Consider the following 15,776-nt stretch of genomic DNA (forward strand, 5'->3'; position numbering starts at 1 on the left):
AAATGGTTGATGAGGGAAGGGTTTTGTTTTGTCTTGTTTTCGAGACAAGGTCTTGCTCTGTCACCCAGATTGGAGTACAGTGGCACGGTCACGGCTCACTGCAGATTTGACCCCCTGGGTTCAAGTGATCCTTCTTCCTTGGCTTCCCAGAGTGCTGGGATTACAGATGTGAGCCATTGTGCCCAGCTAAAGATTATTCTTTTTTTTAATAGAAGAATTCCAATTAACAAATGCCAAAGGGATAGCAGAATTAGAAAAATCCTTGTTTTGCAACCCATAATTATAGTGTGGATCTCAACAAATCATCAACGACCCCTGAAATGATCAAGTAAAATGCTGAACTTTGTAATGAATGATTAAAGCCAATAACTCCAAACCCACCCATCAGTCTTAACATTACCAATAAAGAGGCGTTATCTGCCTCCTAATGGAGTGCAGCAGGAAGTACCCAGCATCGTCTAGGAAGCATTTTTGCCACAAAACCAGACCTCCAAATCTAACTACCATTTGATAAGAAAGATAAGTTCAGAGAACCATGTTAAATGACACCTTGGGATTTCAGCCAGCACAGTTTCAAATGCGCTAAACTCTTCAGTTGGAAAGAGACTTACAGACATTTCAAATAAATGCAATTTGTGGGCCTTGTTTGAATCCTGATGCAAACAATCCCACTATAAAAACAGCCAAACATTTGTGAGACAGTGAGAGATGCTTGAATTCCAACTGTATATTTAAGGATATTAGAAAATGGACAAAATTATGTAATGTTCGAAATTTGCTTCAAAATAATCCAGGTACATATAGTATATGGAGCTGGAGAGAGGAGTGGGCAGCAGTGTAGATAAAACGGGCCTGGCCGTGTGTGGATGGGTTGTCAGAGCTGAGTGGGGTTGCATAGGGACTTCTTATACCATGATCTCTGCTTGCAGATTTTCATAATCAAATGTGAAAAGTTTCGATTTTCTTAATCAAAAATCAATAAAATATATGGATATACAACTTAATTCCTCCATCATGACAGTGGTGGGAGTGGTGTGTATGTGTGAAGTGTGTGTGAGGCTGTGAGTGTGTATGTGTGTGTGTGTGTGTGTGTGTGTGTATTCTCATGTTCTGTTTGGTCTTAGTTCAAGTTGCAACCCTGGAAACAGCTACATTCTGTGGAAAATAACTTTTTACAGGTGTAAAGAATGTTTCAACCTAACAGATTCAAGGGGTGTCAGACAGGCAGGCACAGACACAAGGCCCCTCCTTAGGGGACTGCTGGGGCCAGTCCCACACGGTTATTCCCACGGTCAAAGACAGAGTAAAACTGTCGAATGAAGACATCTCCCAGGATCCAGAGGGGCCCAGCTGGAGGGTGGATGTCAAGTCCTTGAAAGCCACTGCTGCAGAACTGCATTCCATCCACGAAGTCCTGGGGTGGGAAGGAAGGATGCAAATGACAGATGGGGGAAGCAGGAAGTAGTGCAGCCCGTATGGTGGTGGTGGCTGGCACTGGATGGCCTTGGACAGCTGGTGAGTTCCACCATTTTGGTCGGTGGGTTCTTCCTCCCGCTTCATACGGCCTTGCCCTAGTTTGCTCAGTAAAGTGTTTGTCTGCACAAGTCCTTTCTTGTGGGCCTGGGGTCTGTGTTCTACAATTTTGAGAACTGTTCATCTGTTATATAAGCCCACCTGCCTCCATCACCATTATTTTACAGTTGGGAAACCCTTATTTCATGGCTAGAAGAGCAAAGGGTTGGCGCCAGAAGACCTTGGTTTGAATTCTGGTTTCTTTAGTTTCTAGTGAAGCACAGCTTAGTTTTTGTCAAGGGAAAGAAAGAGCTCCGGTAGTCGCTATCCACTGCTATCTTCTTGTCGATGTTCTGGGAATAAACATTTGAGTGACCCCCTTTAGATGAGGCAAGTAGGCCTCCCTTGTTCCAAGAGAAGAGAATCACCTTCTCCAATCTTAATTTTAAGTTTGGCAAAGATGTGCCCTCCCAGGCAGGTGTGGTCTTTCCAAAAATGATTTGAAATTTGAAGTTGCTGGTGAGGGTGTAGGAAAATTTGCAGAGGGCTCAAGGAGACCTCTCGAGAGGAAGGTCATGAAAAGTCAAAGTAATTCAGCAGTTCTGATGGATCGAGGTGGCTCTGATTGAAATCTGCTGGTGGGAAAGAACCACGCACTGTCCTGGGAATGGGGAAGGGCATGAGCCTGGGCGGGGACTCAGCTCACATTCAGGAAAGTGAGAGAGAGTGGGGGTGTTGGGGTGTTGATGGGCATGTGGCCTGATGAACAGGGCTCAGTCTAAATGTCTAGCTGGTCGTCGGTGTGTTGTTCACAGTGGCGGCTCCAGAATCCCTATGTGGCAGGAGCTTAAAGGACCTACCATGAAGCTGTGTTTTAATGCGAACATTTGTTTTTATTTGGATTGTCTGTTGGTGGCTTTGGGAAGGAGTTATGGAGGCTTAGGGGTAGGGCTGAAGTCCTCAGTCTATACCTCAGCACCCCTATTCTGATGCATCCACCCTGAAGCTGTGAGTGACTCTTGGAAAAATTAGTGTGTTGAAGCGTGGTGCTACACTTCAGTGCTGTGGATAACTACGATATTGAAAATCAACCCGACTGTGGTGTGAGGTGCTCATAGGGGTCCAAAATGCCTAGGCGTTCCCTTGCTATGTCATCCTACAAGCTTGGGAATTTACTGCAACAAAAGGCATTTTCTTGCTAGAAGAGGAATGTTAAGTTGAATGTTAGAATAAATATAACCTTATTCTCTACACCTCCTTGCAAACAGCTCATATCTTGAACCATTTATTTGACACTCTGAGTCTCGATATTCTCATCTATAAAATGAGATAGTAATAGTTCCAGTCTGACCTGGTGGTTGAGGAGATTAAACTTTGTCAGTTGAAAAGTCCTACATGGCAATATCAGAAGACTTCCTTAAATGGCCAGCCTGAAGTTCACTACTGCTTTATGGCAGAGCTGGAAATTAGGACAAGCCCCATGGTCTTTCCACCACAGCCAGCTTCGTCCCTCCCAGAGGGAATGCCACATCAGAGCAGAACGATGTGGGGCGGGTCTTAGGGCAAAGGCGGGCTAAGTGCAGGGACTGAAAAGGGGAAGTGGCAGGCACGTGGGGAGGGCCCTGTGGTTTGCGGAATAAGGAACCAGTTCTTACCAGCAGGGTGTAGGCAGTTGGGCTGAGGGTGTAGGGGACTCCATTGATGGTGAAGGTGACATCCGGCATGACGTTTAGGTTGGCACACTCCACAGCATACTAAAACTCAGTACAGACAATCCATTTAGAACCTTCCCACCTCCCAAGAGAAGGCCTGGCTCTCCGGCCCCCACTCCTCCCTTCCCCAGGCAAGTACTCACTTCTCCATCCACCGGGGCTGCCCCAATGGCGTTTTGCAGCTGCTTAATCTTGTCGGAAGGGCCAGTGATGAGGGAAGTCCCTGTGTCCACAATAGCCTGGCAGCCCTCAGAGCAGAACATCACAGTCCCTCCCACCTGGATGCTGAGGGGACAGGGTCGTGGTCAGCCCACCTCCCCTCCCCTGGCTCCTAGGAAACCCCCACTCTCTTTTGGGCTCTCCAGCGCCTGGAGCACTTCAATGATTTCCACCCACCCTATGAGTGTTCCTCAATTATTTTCTACTGAGATCTGTAGGAAGAAATCTGTTTACTTCTTGACCCAGTGCACACACACACACCCCCATTCATGCAATTGAAGTGCACTCTGGTATTTTCTACTGTATTCCAATTCATAAAAAAATATAGGTTATGATCTTGTTTATTTTTTCTTTTTCTTTTTTTGAGATGGAGTCTCGGTCTGTCTCCAGGCTGGAGCACAGTGGCATGATCTCGGCTCACTGCAGCCTCTGCCTCCGGGTTCAAGTGATTCTCATGCCTCAGCCTCCCGCCCAGCTAATTTTTGTATTTTTAGTAGAGACAGGGTTTCACCATGCTAGTCAGGATGGCCTCAATCTCTTGACCTCGTGATCTGCCTGCCTCAGCCTCCCAAAGTGCTGGGATTACAGGTGGGAGCCACTGCGCCCAGCCAGGTCATGATCTTCTAAAATGATGTTATGACCCATAAATAGGTGAATTCCTACAGTTTGAAAAACCTCAGTAGACAGTGAGCATTGTGGCTTTTTATTTTTTGCATTCCTAATTCCTGGCACCTTGCAGGAACTCAATCCTAGCTGAAGTGAAACTTGAACTGCACTTTTCCAATTCCTGCATTGTCTAGCTAGGTATGAGCAGGCACCTAGTACCACTTCCCCAGTTGCTCCAAGCCTGGATACTGTATATATCTCCCTGCTCAGTTTCAATGTAACCCCCTCCACGACCACTGGAGGGTCCTTCAGATAGAGGCTGTCTTTCCTATCTGCTGGGCCACATTGGTGGCACCTGTCTTGTAGCACTGGCCACGTTCCATTTTACAGGAGAGCAGTTTGTGTGCATCTCTTCTTCTGTGCAAGTTGATTGAGGGCAAGACCTGAGTTCGATTAACCTTTGCAGCCCCCATGTCACTCATCCCTTGCCTTGTATGTTAATGTTGAAAGAACAAAGGGGGGCAGGCTGTGCGCTGGGATTGAATGTCTGTTGGATTAAAGGCACGTCACATGTACAGGGAAGGAAGCTGTGTCTGGCGCCCTTCCTGCACACTTGCTCAGCACCTCCATACCTCCAACCACAGCAAGCTTCTGGCATCCTCTGTGAGTGACCAGCAGTTTTTCAGTTAATTTAATTTGAGTTGTGCCTCTTTTGAGTTTACCCCTAGTCCTGTAACTACTTCATGGGGAATACTCACTTATCCAGCGCAATCTGCCAGTAGGCTTGCTTGGTGACTGGGACCCAATTCAGGCTTCCAGAGAAATGGGAGTGATCGTAGCCTCCGAAAATCAGCTCGCTGCCCGCACCACCTTCTGGGTTACTACTTGGAGAGAAAGACAAGCTGTCCAGGAACGGCCACTGAAAAACTCTAGGGGTGAGTCTCAGCTAGGGCCCTTTGCTTCTTGATCTGGTCATTCATACCAAGAACCCAGGCAGGCAGAAACATCAGCCTGGGCTTTGAGACCGGGACTCTGACTACTGCAAGTGGATTGGTCTGGGCCTTTTTGACGCAAGGTCAGTAACAGCTCCCCTCGACCATTTGTGAATGTCCTCCTGCTTCTTGGATAAAAAGGTTAAGGAGGTGGGAGATGGGGCCAGCAGGTTTGTCATTCAGAACCAAGGCCAGGACTATCCTTGGTGCGTACACACGCGTGACTTGAAGCAACTCCCAAAGACACCTTTTCTCAAGTATCTTCCCCACTATGGTTGTGGTGGTTCCTGGCATGTTTATATCATTCACTCCTCATGTTAAGGCAAAGAGGCTAATTTGACTGTATGATGACTCACTAGAACTTGGAAACTTACTTATTTTCATTGGTATTGATTTCTCAGATTACGTTCTTGGTCCTAGCAGGATTCTGGAGAAATAGGACTAAGACAGATTCATTTTGAGGAGGAAAAGGATCAGAAAGACACAAAATCAAAATCAGGGTAGAAAAGAGGGAGGGAAGTGAATATCTGTTGGAATTTTAGGAAAGTGGTTTTAGAGAAGGAGTGGGGAAAGAAACTCACATTTGCTGATTACCTTGGTGCAAGGCCCTGTACTGGGGATTTTATCTATCTAAACTTCCTTAACTCACATCAATCGAGTGGTCCGTGGAGGAAACTGAGCCTCAGGGAGATGAAGCAGTGTAAGTGGCAGGATGCAAATCCAGGCCGGTCTCACTGCCAAGCCCTCGAGATTCCCCATTACAGCCCACTTTTCCCAGGCAGAGGGAGAAGGACGTTCTGCAAGGGGAAGCAGAGATGTCTAGACAACCTGCCTCTCTTACTCGCAGCTCTGTCCAGGCCTGGTCCTGAGTGCCGCCGGAAGCACAGCTTGATAGGAAAAATCCAGGACCCTCCATGTGGGAGAGGGAACGAGAGGAAGGGGCTTATGCTGGAACCAGGTGAACTCAGGCCAGGTCTGACCCGAGTTCAGGTCAGGAAGGTCAGAAATCATCTTCCTGTGTAAGGAGGAAGAGGAGATGACCCTCCAAGGATGCCAGGCAAGAGTGCCTAGAAACAGACCTTTCCCAACCACAATGTGCAATTTTTAAAAATTGTGGTAAAAATATGTAACATAAAATGTACTATCATACCCATTTTTGAGTTCAGTGGTGTTGAGTTCAGTAGTGTTTACTGTTGTAAAGTCCAGACCTTTCGTTTCACAGAACAGAAACTTTGTACCCATTAGGCCATCAACAACAGTTTAAGAACCCCTCACTTCCGCTCCCCAAGCTCCAGCAACTGCCAGTCTACTTTCTGCCTGGGAATTTGACTAGGTACCTCACCTAAGTGGAATCATACAGTATTTGTCTTTTTGTGACTAGCTTATTTCACCTAGCATTATGTCCTCAGGTTTCTTCTATGATGTAGCATTATCTTGGAATTTTCTTCCTTTTTAAGGCTGAATGATATTTGATTGCTCAGATATGCCACATTTTGTTTAGTCATCCATCAGCATGTAATTATTTCATTGTCAGCTTAACTTTTCATTTTTTTTCTGCCTCCTCTTCCTCCAGGTGCTGTTTTTCTTATTTCACTGTGTCCCCAATGTGAGCACCATAATCAGCATATAATAGGAGCTTGATATTTATTGACAGCATAAATGAAGAACCAATCCCAGAGATTCCTTAAATTTAAGCCAATGTGGTAGGGCTTACAAAGTGCTTTCACAACTACGTGATGAGGCAAATCTCATTTCCTCAATATTAAGAAAGGTTAAATGTTTTGACAAAGATCACACAGCTGATAAGAGACCAAGCCAAAGACCCAGACCAGGTCTTTTGACGGCTAAGTCAAGTGCACGTGTTGTCTCCCTGTGGTTCTAACTGACCTTAGCCTCACAAGCTTGATGGGCCTTACCTGCTCATGTAGACAGAAAACATTGGCAGGTCCACCAGGTTCTGAGCCATCATGTTGTCAAACACTGGGGTCACACCTCCCACAGCCAAGGAGGGATATCCCAGGCCCAGAATTCCATCAAACTCTGCATCCACAAAGGTCTGGCCTGGCTCTGTGACACTTTCTCCAAACTGCTGGCCAACCACGGTCAGTCCTTCCACCTGCCAGGAGAAAGCCCACAGGTGAATGGCACAGGGGATTGCTGGCAAAGGGTTTGATTCCTGGATTTTACTCTGTCTTGAAGCGAATTCTTCTCCTTCCCCACTTTCCTTGATTAAATGAGCAAAAAGATGTTTGCATATTCCCAAGAAACAGGACATTCCAAAACCTCAGAAGCCCTCAGGCACTTGCCGATCATTGTGTCCCTCTTCAAGAAGAGCCAGTCTTCTGACTTCTAACAGTATGTATTGGTTTTGCCTATTTTTTGGATTTTATATAGATGGAATCATCCCCGTATGAATTCTTTGGTATCTGGCTCCTGTCGTTCAATATTGTGCTTATGGCATGCTGTTGTAATTTGTTCCTTCTTATTAGTATTCCATGGTATGAACATTTCACCATTATTTATCTTTTCTACCACTGATAGACATTTGAGTTGTTTCCTTTGACTATTGCTAATAGTGCTGCTTATGTATGCCTTTTGGAGAACACATGTACATATTTCTGGATGCATATATGCCTAGGATGAAACTGGTAAATAATTGGATACACAAGTGTTCTGCTTGAGTAGGTACTGCCAAAGACTTTTCCAAAGTCGTGGCACCAAACGATACTTCCACTACCAATATTTTGAGAATTACAATTGCTCCTTATCCTCACCAACACTAGATATTTCCTATCTTTTTCATTTTAATTTTCTAGTGGATATCAGAGGGTATTATGGTTTTAATTTGCATTTCCTGATTATTAACAAAATTGACATTTAGTGGTGCTGGGAAAACTGGCTAGTCACATGCGGCAAATGAAAACTGGACCTCTTCCTTACTCCTTATACAAAAATTAACCCAAAATGGACTCAAGACTTAAATGTAAAATCCCAAAATATAAAAACCATAGAAGAGAATCTAGGCGATATCATTCAGGACATAGGGACAGGCAAAGATTTCCTGATGAAAACGTCAAAAGCAATTACAACAAAAGCGAAAACTGACCAATGGGACCTAATTAAACTAAAAAGCTTCTGCACAGCAAAAGAAATTATCATCAGAGTGAACAGACAACCTACAGAATGGGAGAAAATTTTTGCAATCCATCCATCTGACAAAGCTCTAACATCCAGAATCTACAAGGAACTTAAACAAATTTACAAGAAAAAAACAACCCATTAAAAAGTGGGCAAAGGACATGAACAGATACTTCTCAAAAGAAGACATTTATGTGGCCAATAAACATATGAAAAACAATCACTGATCATTAGAGAAATGCAAATCAAAGCCACAGAATAGCAATTATTAAAAAGTCAAGAAACAGATGCTAGTGAGGCTGTGAAGAAATAGGAATGCTTTTATACTGTTGGTGGGAATGTAAATTAGTTCAACCATTGTGGAAGACAGTATGGCAATTACTCAAAGACCTAGAACCAGAAATACCATTTAACCCAGCAATCCCATTACTGGGTACATACCTAAAGGAATATAAATCATTCTATTATAAAGATACATGCATGTGTATGTTTATTACAGCACCATTCACAATAGTAAAGACATGGAGTCAACCCAAAAGCCCACTGATGATAGACTGGATAAAGAAAACGTGATACACATACACATACACGTACACCAGAATACTATGCAGCCATAAAAAGGCATGAGATCATGTCCTTTGCAGGGACATGAATGGAGCTGGAAGCCATCATCCTTAGCAAACTAACACAGGAACAGAAAACAAAATACCATGTGTTCTTACTTATAAGTGGGAGCTGAACAATGAGAACACGTGGACACAAGGAGGGGAACAACACACACTGGGGCTGGTCGTGGGGTGCTGGGAGAGGGAGAACATCAGGATAAATGGCTAATGCATGTAGGGCTTAATATCTAGGTGACAGGTTGACAGGTACAACAAATCACCATGGCACACATTTACCTAGGTAACAAGCCAGCAGGTCCTGCACACGTATTCCAGAACTTAAAAATAAATGTAAAATAAATGGACATTTAGATATCCTCTTTTATGAAGTGAGTTGACTGCATTTTTCTTATTGATTGGCAGGAGTTCTTTATATGCCTTGAAATCAAGTCCTTTGTTGGTGCTACAGAAATCTTCTCCTGGACTGGTGTAATGTTTTTACTGTCTTCATGGTGTCTTTTAATGAACAAAGGACATGCATTTTAATGTAGTCAAATTTATCAATTTTTTCCTTTACCATTAGTGTTTTTTGTAACTTGTTTCAGAAAATTTTGCCTACCTTAAGGTCATGAAAATATTTTCCTATGTTTTCTTCTAAAAGCTTTATTGTTTACTTTTCACATTGAGGTCTGGAACCTAACTGAAATGTGATAATGTGTAAGGTAGGAGTCAATATTTATTTTTTCTATCTGGATATTCATATGACTTGGCACTATTTAATAAATATATCATCATTTCTTCTACATACTGCAGTATCATATTCAAAATAAGTCAGATGACTGTGTGGCTAGTTTTTGTATTTTCTATTCTGTTCCACTGGTTTATTTTTAAAATTCTGAGCCAACATCACGCTATCTAAATTATTGTAACTTTATAACAAGTCTTAATATTTATCAGTGTTTTTCTTCAGCAAGATTGTTTTGGTGTATTACATATCAATACAAATGTTAGAATCAGTTTGTTAATTTCTAAGAAAAATTTCTGTGGTTTTCATTGGAATAAAATTGGTTCTATAGATCAATTTGAAAAAATTTGACTTTTTAGTAAAACAGTCATTCAATCTATGAGCATGGTTTAGTTTTTAATACAGGTCTTCTTTTAATTTTATTCAGTAATGTTTACAATTTTTATGCAAGTCTTTTATTTAGTAATGTTTGCTAATATCAGAGTAGCATTCTTGTGCTTTTTTTTGTTAAATTTACCTCAAAGTAGCTGATGATTTTGATGGTATTATAAATAGTGTCATTAAAAATCGATTTGCCATTTGTTTTACTTGCTACAGGTTGAGCATCACAAATCTGAAAATCTGAAACTGAAATGCTTCAAAATCCAAAATTTTTTGAGTGCCAACATGATGCTCAAAGGAAATGCTTGTTGGAGCATTACAGATTAGGGATTTTCAGATTTGGGATACTCAACTGATAACCATAATGCAAAATTTCAAAATCTGAAAAAATTTAAAATCTAAGAGGCTTCTGGTCCTAAACATTTGAAATAAGGATCTGTAACCTGTATATAGAAATCCGAATTACTTTTTTATGTTGACTTAATATCCAGGAACTTCGCTAAGTTTACATGTTCATCCCAATATCCTTTCTGTAGATATTTTTTGGATTTTCTACTTATAGAATCTCATCATACATTAATAATGACAGAGTTATTTCTTCCTTTTCCATCTTAATGCTCTTAACTTCTTTTTTCTTGCCTCGTTGCACTGGCAATAATGTTGAATAGAAGTGGTGAGGCTGAGCATCGTTGTCTCATTCTTGATCTCATAGAGAAGTCGCTCGACAATTCACCATTAAGCATAAAGTTTGCTGTGGACTTCTTTGTAGATATTCTTTATCAGCTGAAGAAAGTTGTTTTCTGTTCTTAGTTTGCTAAGAGTTTTTCTTAAAGTCATGAATAAACGTTGAATGTTATTAATCTATTTATATAATCATATTGCTCATATGATGTTTATTCTGTTAGATGATAAATTCCTGGAAAGATGATCCTTGGTTAAGATGCATTATCCTTTTATACACCACACGATTTTATTTGCTAGTATTTCACTTAGAAGCAGAACCATTAGGAGGTACTATAGATATAGTTATAAATGACAGACATAATATAGATATTATATGCAACTGTGGGTGCTAAACAGTGTACCTTAGGATATTGTTTCTGTCCTGGTGCTGCAGCTGCAGCCGCAGTCTATAGTCTGCACAACAGAAAGGGAAGATAGATATCAAGTGGGAGGAAAAGGGCGGGTTGGAACCCATGAGGGTGAAGGTGAACTGGAACCCGCGTCGTTCTCTCACTGTCCCCAAGTCTCCAAACTCAATGACGGGGATGTTTTACAGCAAAAGCTGATGGTTTGTTACAGAAGTAAGTGCACACCTGACCCTGGAGACAGAAAAACTGAGGGAAGGTGCAGTGAGGCTGACATTGCTGTGGGCTTGGCTGCTGTGCTACACCAGCCAGGGGAGCCAACAGATAAGTGGCAAGCTATAGGCTGGAATTTCCCTTTCCAAGTTAATTTCAGTGCCTTCCCTGTGTCTCAGAGGTTATTGTGACTATCAGTTTGGGATGTAGTCTTCTAAATTGTTATTTGCACTTTTACATATATATTACATGTAATTAGATATATAATATATATGTATACGTCATATAACATATAATCTTATATATCATATAATATAGACACATTACCTATATATTAAGTTAATATATATAGATATAATCGATTATGTATTATAATATATTAATACATACAACATATGAATATATTATATTACATAATATATTATTAATATAATACATTATTATATCAATTATATTATATACCATATAATTAATTATAAAACATATTAATATAGTATATTACATATTATATTAATTATATAATATATAACATATATAATATAATTATGTAATATATTATATCAAATATATATATCTGTATATAATATACAGATGGATATATAAAATATATACACATATATATCCATATATATGTGTATATATATTATATATGTAGTGTGTGTATACACACACACACACATAGTTTCAGTAGAAAATACAGTGCATTGTTTTACCTGTTTGATATTTCACATAGATGGTGTTTTTCTGCTTCTGGTGTTCTTTCAGTTGATAATATGTTCTGCTCCCACCCACTCTGGCCTTGGGAATACCCCAGGGACCAATGCTCATCAGGATTAGGTCAACCTCTGTTTCTCCCAAGGCCCAGGCATACATTGCTGCCTATAAACCTGAAAAAGTACCCAGGCAGGACTGAGACTCTTCTAGTTCTGCGTTTGTCTGATTCCCATAGTTTTAGGACTTATAGGACTTCAGAGGGAGTCAGAGGGTCAGAGGTCAGAGGGAGTTTGAGGAACAGCTCATGAGCTCAGCATTGAGTTCAATTTGGACTTTGGCCTTTGGACAACTGGGCTTCTGCCTTGGCTCTGGGATTGGACTTCCACTTTAGACCTTGCCCCCTTATTTCACTGAGTCCAAACCTCACCGCCTGGTGTGGGCTTCCTTATCCTTCAAGATGGCGGCCTGGTCTTATCACCTCAGTGGCCTAGAGTCTGGAGATGCAGCTGTGCACCCTGCCACTAGGCTTTGTGCACTGGGCCTTGCTTCCTGCCAGAGTCTCCCTGCACTGCCCTCCCACAGGGCCCAACGTGCTGTGCGGACTGATCCACTGCTGCCAACTCAGGTGGGGAGTGTTTCTCCCCCTTTCCCCTGGAAGCTAGTCCCAACCCCTGTTTCCACCCATTCCTGAGGCAGATTTGAAACCTAAGACCTCTGAATAAGTCTCCCAGGTTTCTGGTCAAGAGAGAAAAGATGAAGGATTTGCACTCACAGAGACTTGGTCAGCTCCGATGATTCCAGACAAGCTCCCGGTTCCATACTGAATGGAGAAAGATTGCCCCGGCTGGCTGTATGTGTTGGACTGGGAAGGCTGGAACCTGGTATGCCTCTCTGGAAAGATGTACACTGTTCTTGCCTATGCTGTTGGCTCACTGCCTGCATCCCTGTCCTGATGCCACTCAGCCCCAGGGCTGCAGGGTCTCTTCCCTCAGCTCTCAACACTGAGTGGGGGCCCCGAGAGGCCTGGCCATGCCCTGCCCTAATGAGCAACTACATTTCCCTTTCGCTACAGATGTGGCCTAACTGGGGACCAAATAGCTGTCCCTGGGCAAACCTGATTGTCCACAATGACCTCATGAGGCACACCAAGATAAGTGACATTTATCAGGCGCCAGCCACAGTCCCTGCCACCCACTGTGTGTCAGAGGTTGGCCTTCAAAAGAAACTCAGGGATAAACAATTGCCCCAGGAAATTACTCCCAACTTTCCCCCCAACCCATGGACATCTAGCCTTGGGGTTTCCAGAGACATTCTTTCTCTGGGACTTGTCCTATTTGGAACACGACATCTTTCTGTAGCTCTTCTTTTCCATCCTCACTGAAACCTCTGAGTTACCTCCGGCCAAATGATGGACCCACCCATGCCATTGTGCGCCAGCAGCCCCACCTCTGTGCAGCAGGAGATAAGGCTACCAAGCCTCCTTGAAGCAAGCAGACTGTCTACACTAGAGCCCAACTCACCTACCTGCCCAGAAATAACCAAATGAATTAACCTGTCCCCTACATTCCTTTGGGTGTTCCAAAGGAAATGAGTCATTATGTCAAAGATTTCTCTTTTCAATGGCTGAGTTTCTCTCTACTAATTCTGATGAGTATGAAAGTTGCTATCTTGGACAGCAGCCACATTTTAGTTCTTCCTTGGCCTTGCTCTGCTGTAAGCAGCTCCAGGGCAGACTCGAAGATGGAGAGGGGAAGCTGGTGTGACAGGGATAGCCACTTTCGGGAACCTAAGCCCCCTTCCCCCAAATATCAGGCTTGGCCTCACGAGACTGGCCCCCAGACATTCTCTGTTGGGGCTCCTGGAGCCACTTACTGCAGGCTGGGCTGGTGCAGTACACAGACGGTACCCAGAGATTGGATGAGCCAGTGTCGAAGATGACAGTGAAGTTCTGTGGTGGGGAGCCAATGGAGATAGTGCCGAAGTATTCCATCTGCAAGAAAGAGTGAGAAGGAAAGAGGGTGTGGATGGTGGGGAGAGAAAAGGGTGCTCACCAGGGCCAAGGGAAAGCTCCCTGGGGCCTAGGAAGTGGCAAGGCTGGAAAACAAAAGGTAAAAGGAGCAGAGAAATGGCCAGGAGGGAGGAAATCAAACCAAGCTTCTGGCTACTTCATTTGATTTTACTCGCACTAACCTGATTCTTATAATTACATTGCAGGAGAGGCAGTGGAGGAAGAACCACCTTTGTTTTACAGACCAGGGAACTGGGGCTTAAGTTAAGTAACTTGCCTCAGGGTACACAGCCAGTAAGCTGCCCAACTGAGAGTAGAATGGCATCATTCCACTGCCTTCAGTGTGGAATGATGCTTTCACCCTCAGCCCTTTCCTTCTGCAGAGAGCTCTGACATTTGGGTACATTGCGACTTGCTTAGCCAACCCCATGGGGACCCAAGGACTCAGTCCCCATGGATCATTCATCCAAGTAAAGAAATCTACAATGGCCTTCAGTGCTGCTGATGTGGCACTGGCCATGCCTGATGCTGGGCCTTCCTCCCACTCCCATCTCTCCCCAGCCCTGATCCCAGGAGGCCTCACATCCAAGTAGTTGATAAGGGGTTCGTTGGCACTTTGGTCCGTTGAGCAGGACTCGGTGAACTGGATCAGGTCCAAATTCTGGGACTTCCAGAACTCAGAGAGCTGGTTCCGTGCCCGCAGCTTCTTCTTGAGGGATGGATGCTTCCTGAGGGGCACCCTGGAGACAAAGCTCCGTGTGATGAGGACTTGTGCTTCTGCCTCCCTCTTCCCCACGTTCCCATCCCATTTTCTCAGAGGCCAACTGGAGATGACAGAGGAAGGGCTCTGCAAGATAGCACGCAGGGTGCGGGTGGGGTCAGCGCCCTCTCTGCCACTCAGCCTGCCCGGCCTCATCTCTGCCCTGTAGAGTCTTAGAATCTTAGAGTAGAAATGGCTCCCTTCCTGGAGCGGAGCTCTTTGAGATCTTTCTGGAAAATGGAAGATGTAGGATGGTCTGCAGTTTTACATGAAAACCATGAAGGGCTGATTTAAAGGAACAGAAGACTCTTGGGGACAGTAATGGTGAGTCCCTTGGGGAAGTACTTGGGCACTTTGAGCTACAAACCACAACTGCAGGTTCCTGCTCTTTAGCCACACAAGAAGCTCCCTGGGACTTGGGAAAGGCACCTCTGTGAAGGTGGAGGCAGGGTATGACTTGTTGAGGACTGGAGATTAAGGCTATACACAGGTGGCCACTGGGTAAGCCTGTTCCATGCATTGATGAAAGCCCTCAGTTTCTCCTCCTCTTCAGCTACTTGTCAGCTTTTCTCTCCCAGAGCAGCCCTGAGCTGCAGGGCAGGGGACTACACAGCTGCACACAGTGCTGGGGACATCTCCTCACCTGTGAAGTGATCCTTGGGCCTCTCCCAGGTCCAGGAGCACCAGCAGCAAAAGAAGGAGCGTTTTCATTGTGGGTCCGATCAGCAGCTTCTCCCTTGCCCCTTCCTTTCTTCTCTCCCCCAGGGCAGTGGGAACAGACTTTCCTTAACTCTCAGACCTGCCCAGCCCAGTCTGAGAACCCAATGATAAGGCCCTGGAGTCATTAGCCATGCCCAGAGTAAACACAGCATGTGGAACAGTGCGTTCCTCTCTACCCCTCCATCCCTTTCCCACCTACAAGAGGAGTGTGGGTCTAGGGTGAGAATTTGGGGGCCCATGCACTCTCTGTATGTGAGAGGGTCCTCTGAGGCTTGGCTTCTCCCAGGGACTTGGCACCGCCCCTGACCCCAAGAAGCCCTGTGTTAATGAATCCGGAGAGCAGCGTGTGCCTGGACGCCTGGA

At 44.0% G+C, this 15,776-nt stretch overlaps 1 protein-coding gene across 1 annotated transcript; it reads right to left on the bottom strand.

Annotated features, from left to right (window-relative positions):
• Nucleotides 1-329: 329 nt before the first annotated feature.
• CTSE (cathepsin E) lies at nucleotides 330-15,517 on the bottom strand. The gene is made up of 9 exons (XM_017525477.2): nucleotides 15,337-15,517; nucleotides 14,517-14,673; nucleotides 13,798-13,915; nucleotides 12,698-12,816; nucleotides 6,958-7,157; nucleotides 4,808-4,930; nucleotides 3,368-3,509; nucleotides 3,168-3,266; nucleotides 330-1,414 (listed from the first exon to the last, which is right to left on the bottom strand). The coding sequence occupies exons 1-9, from the start codon at nucleotides 15,402-15,404 to the stop codon at nucleotides 1,250-1,252; spliced, it is 1,191 nt and encodes a 396-aa protein (XP_017380966.1). The 5' UTR covers nucleotides 15,405-15,517; the 3' UTR covers nucleotides 330-1,249.
• Between the last annotated feature and the right edge of the window lie 259 nt (nucleotides 15,518-15,776).

This window comes from Cebus imitator, unplaced genomic scaffold, assembly GCF_001604975.1.
Source record: "Cebus imitator isolate Cc_AM_T3 unplaced genomic scaffold, Cebus_imitator-1.0 Scaffold38, whole genome shotgun sequence".
Lineage (NCBI taxonomy): Eukaryota > Metazoa > Chordata > Mammalia > Primates > Cebidae > Cebus > Cebus imitator.

Bases quoted from the DNA above. Each gene is read 5' to 3' on its own strand.
- CTSE (XM_017525477.2), bottom strand. From the start codon at position 15,404: ATGAAAACGCTCCTTCTTTTGCTGCTGGTGCTCCTGGACCTGGGAGAG. The intron at 14,674-15,336 runs GTGAGGAGATGT...CTTTGTCTCCAG, and splicing joins GCCCAAGGATCACTTCACAG to GGTGCCCCTCAGGAAGCATC. The intron at 1,415-3,167 runs GTAAGAACTGGT...TTCCCACCCCAG, and splicing joins CAACTGCCTACACCCTGCTG to GACTTCGTGGATGGAATGCA.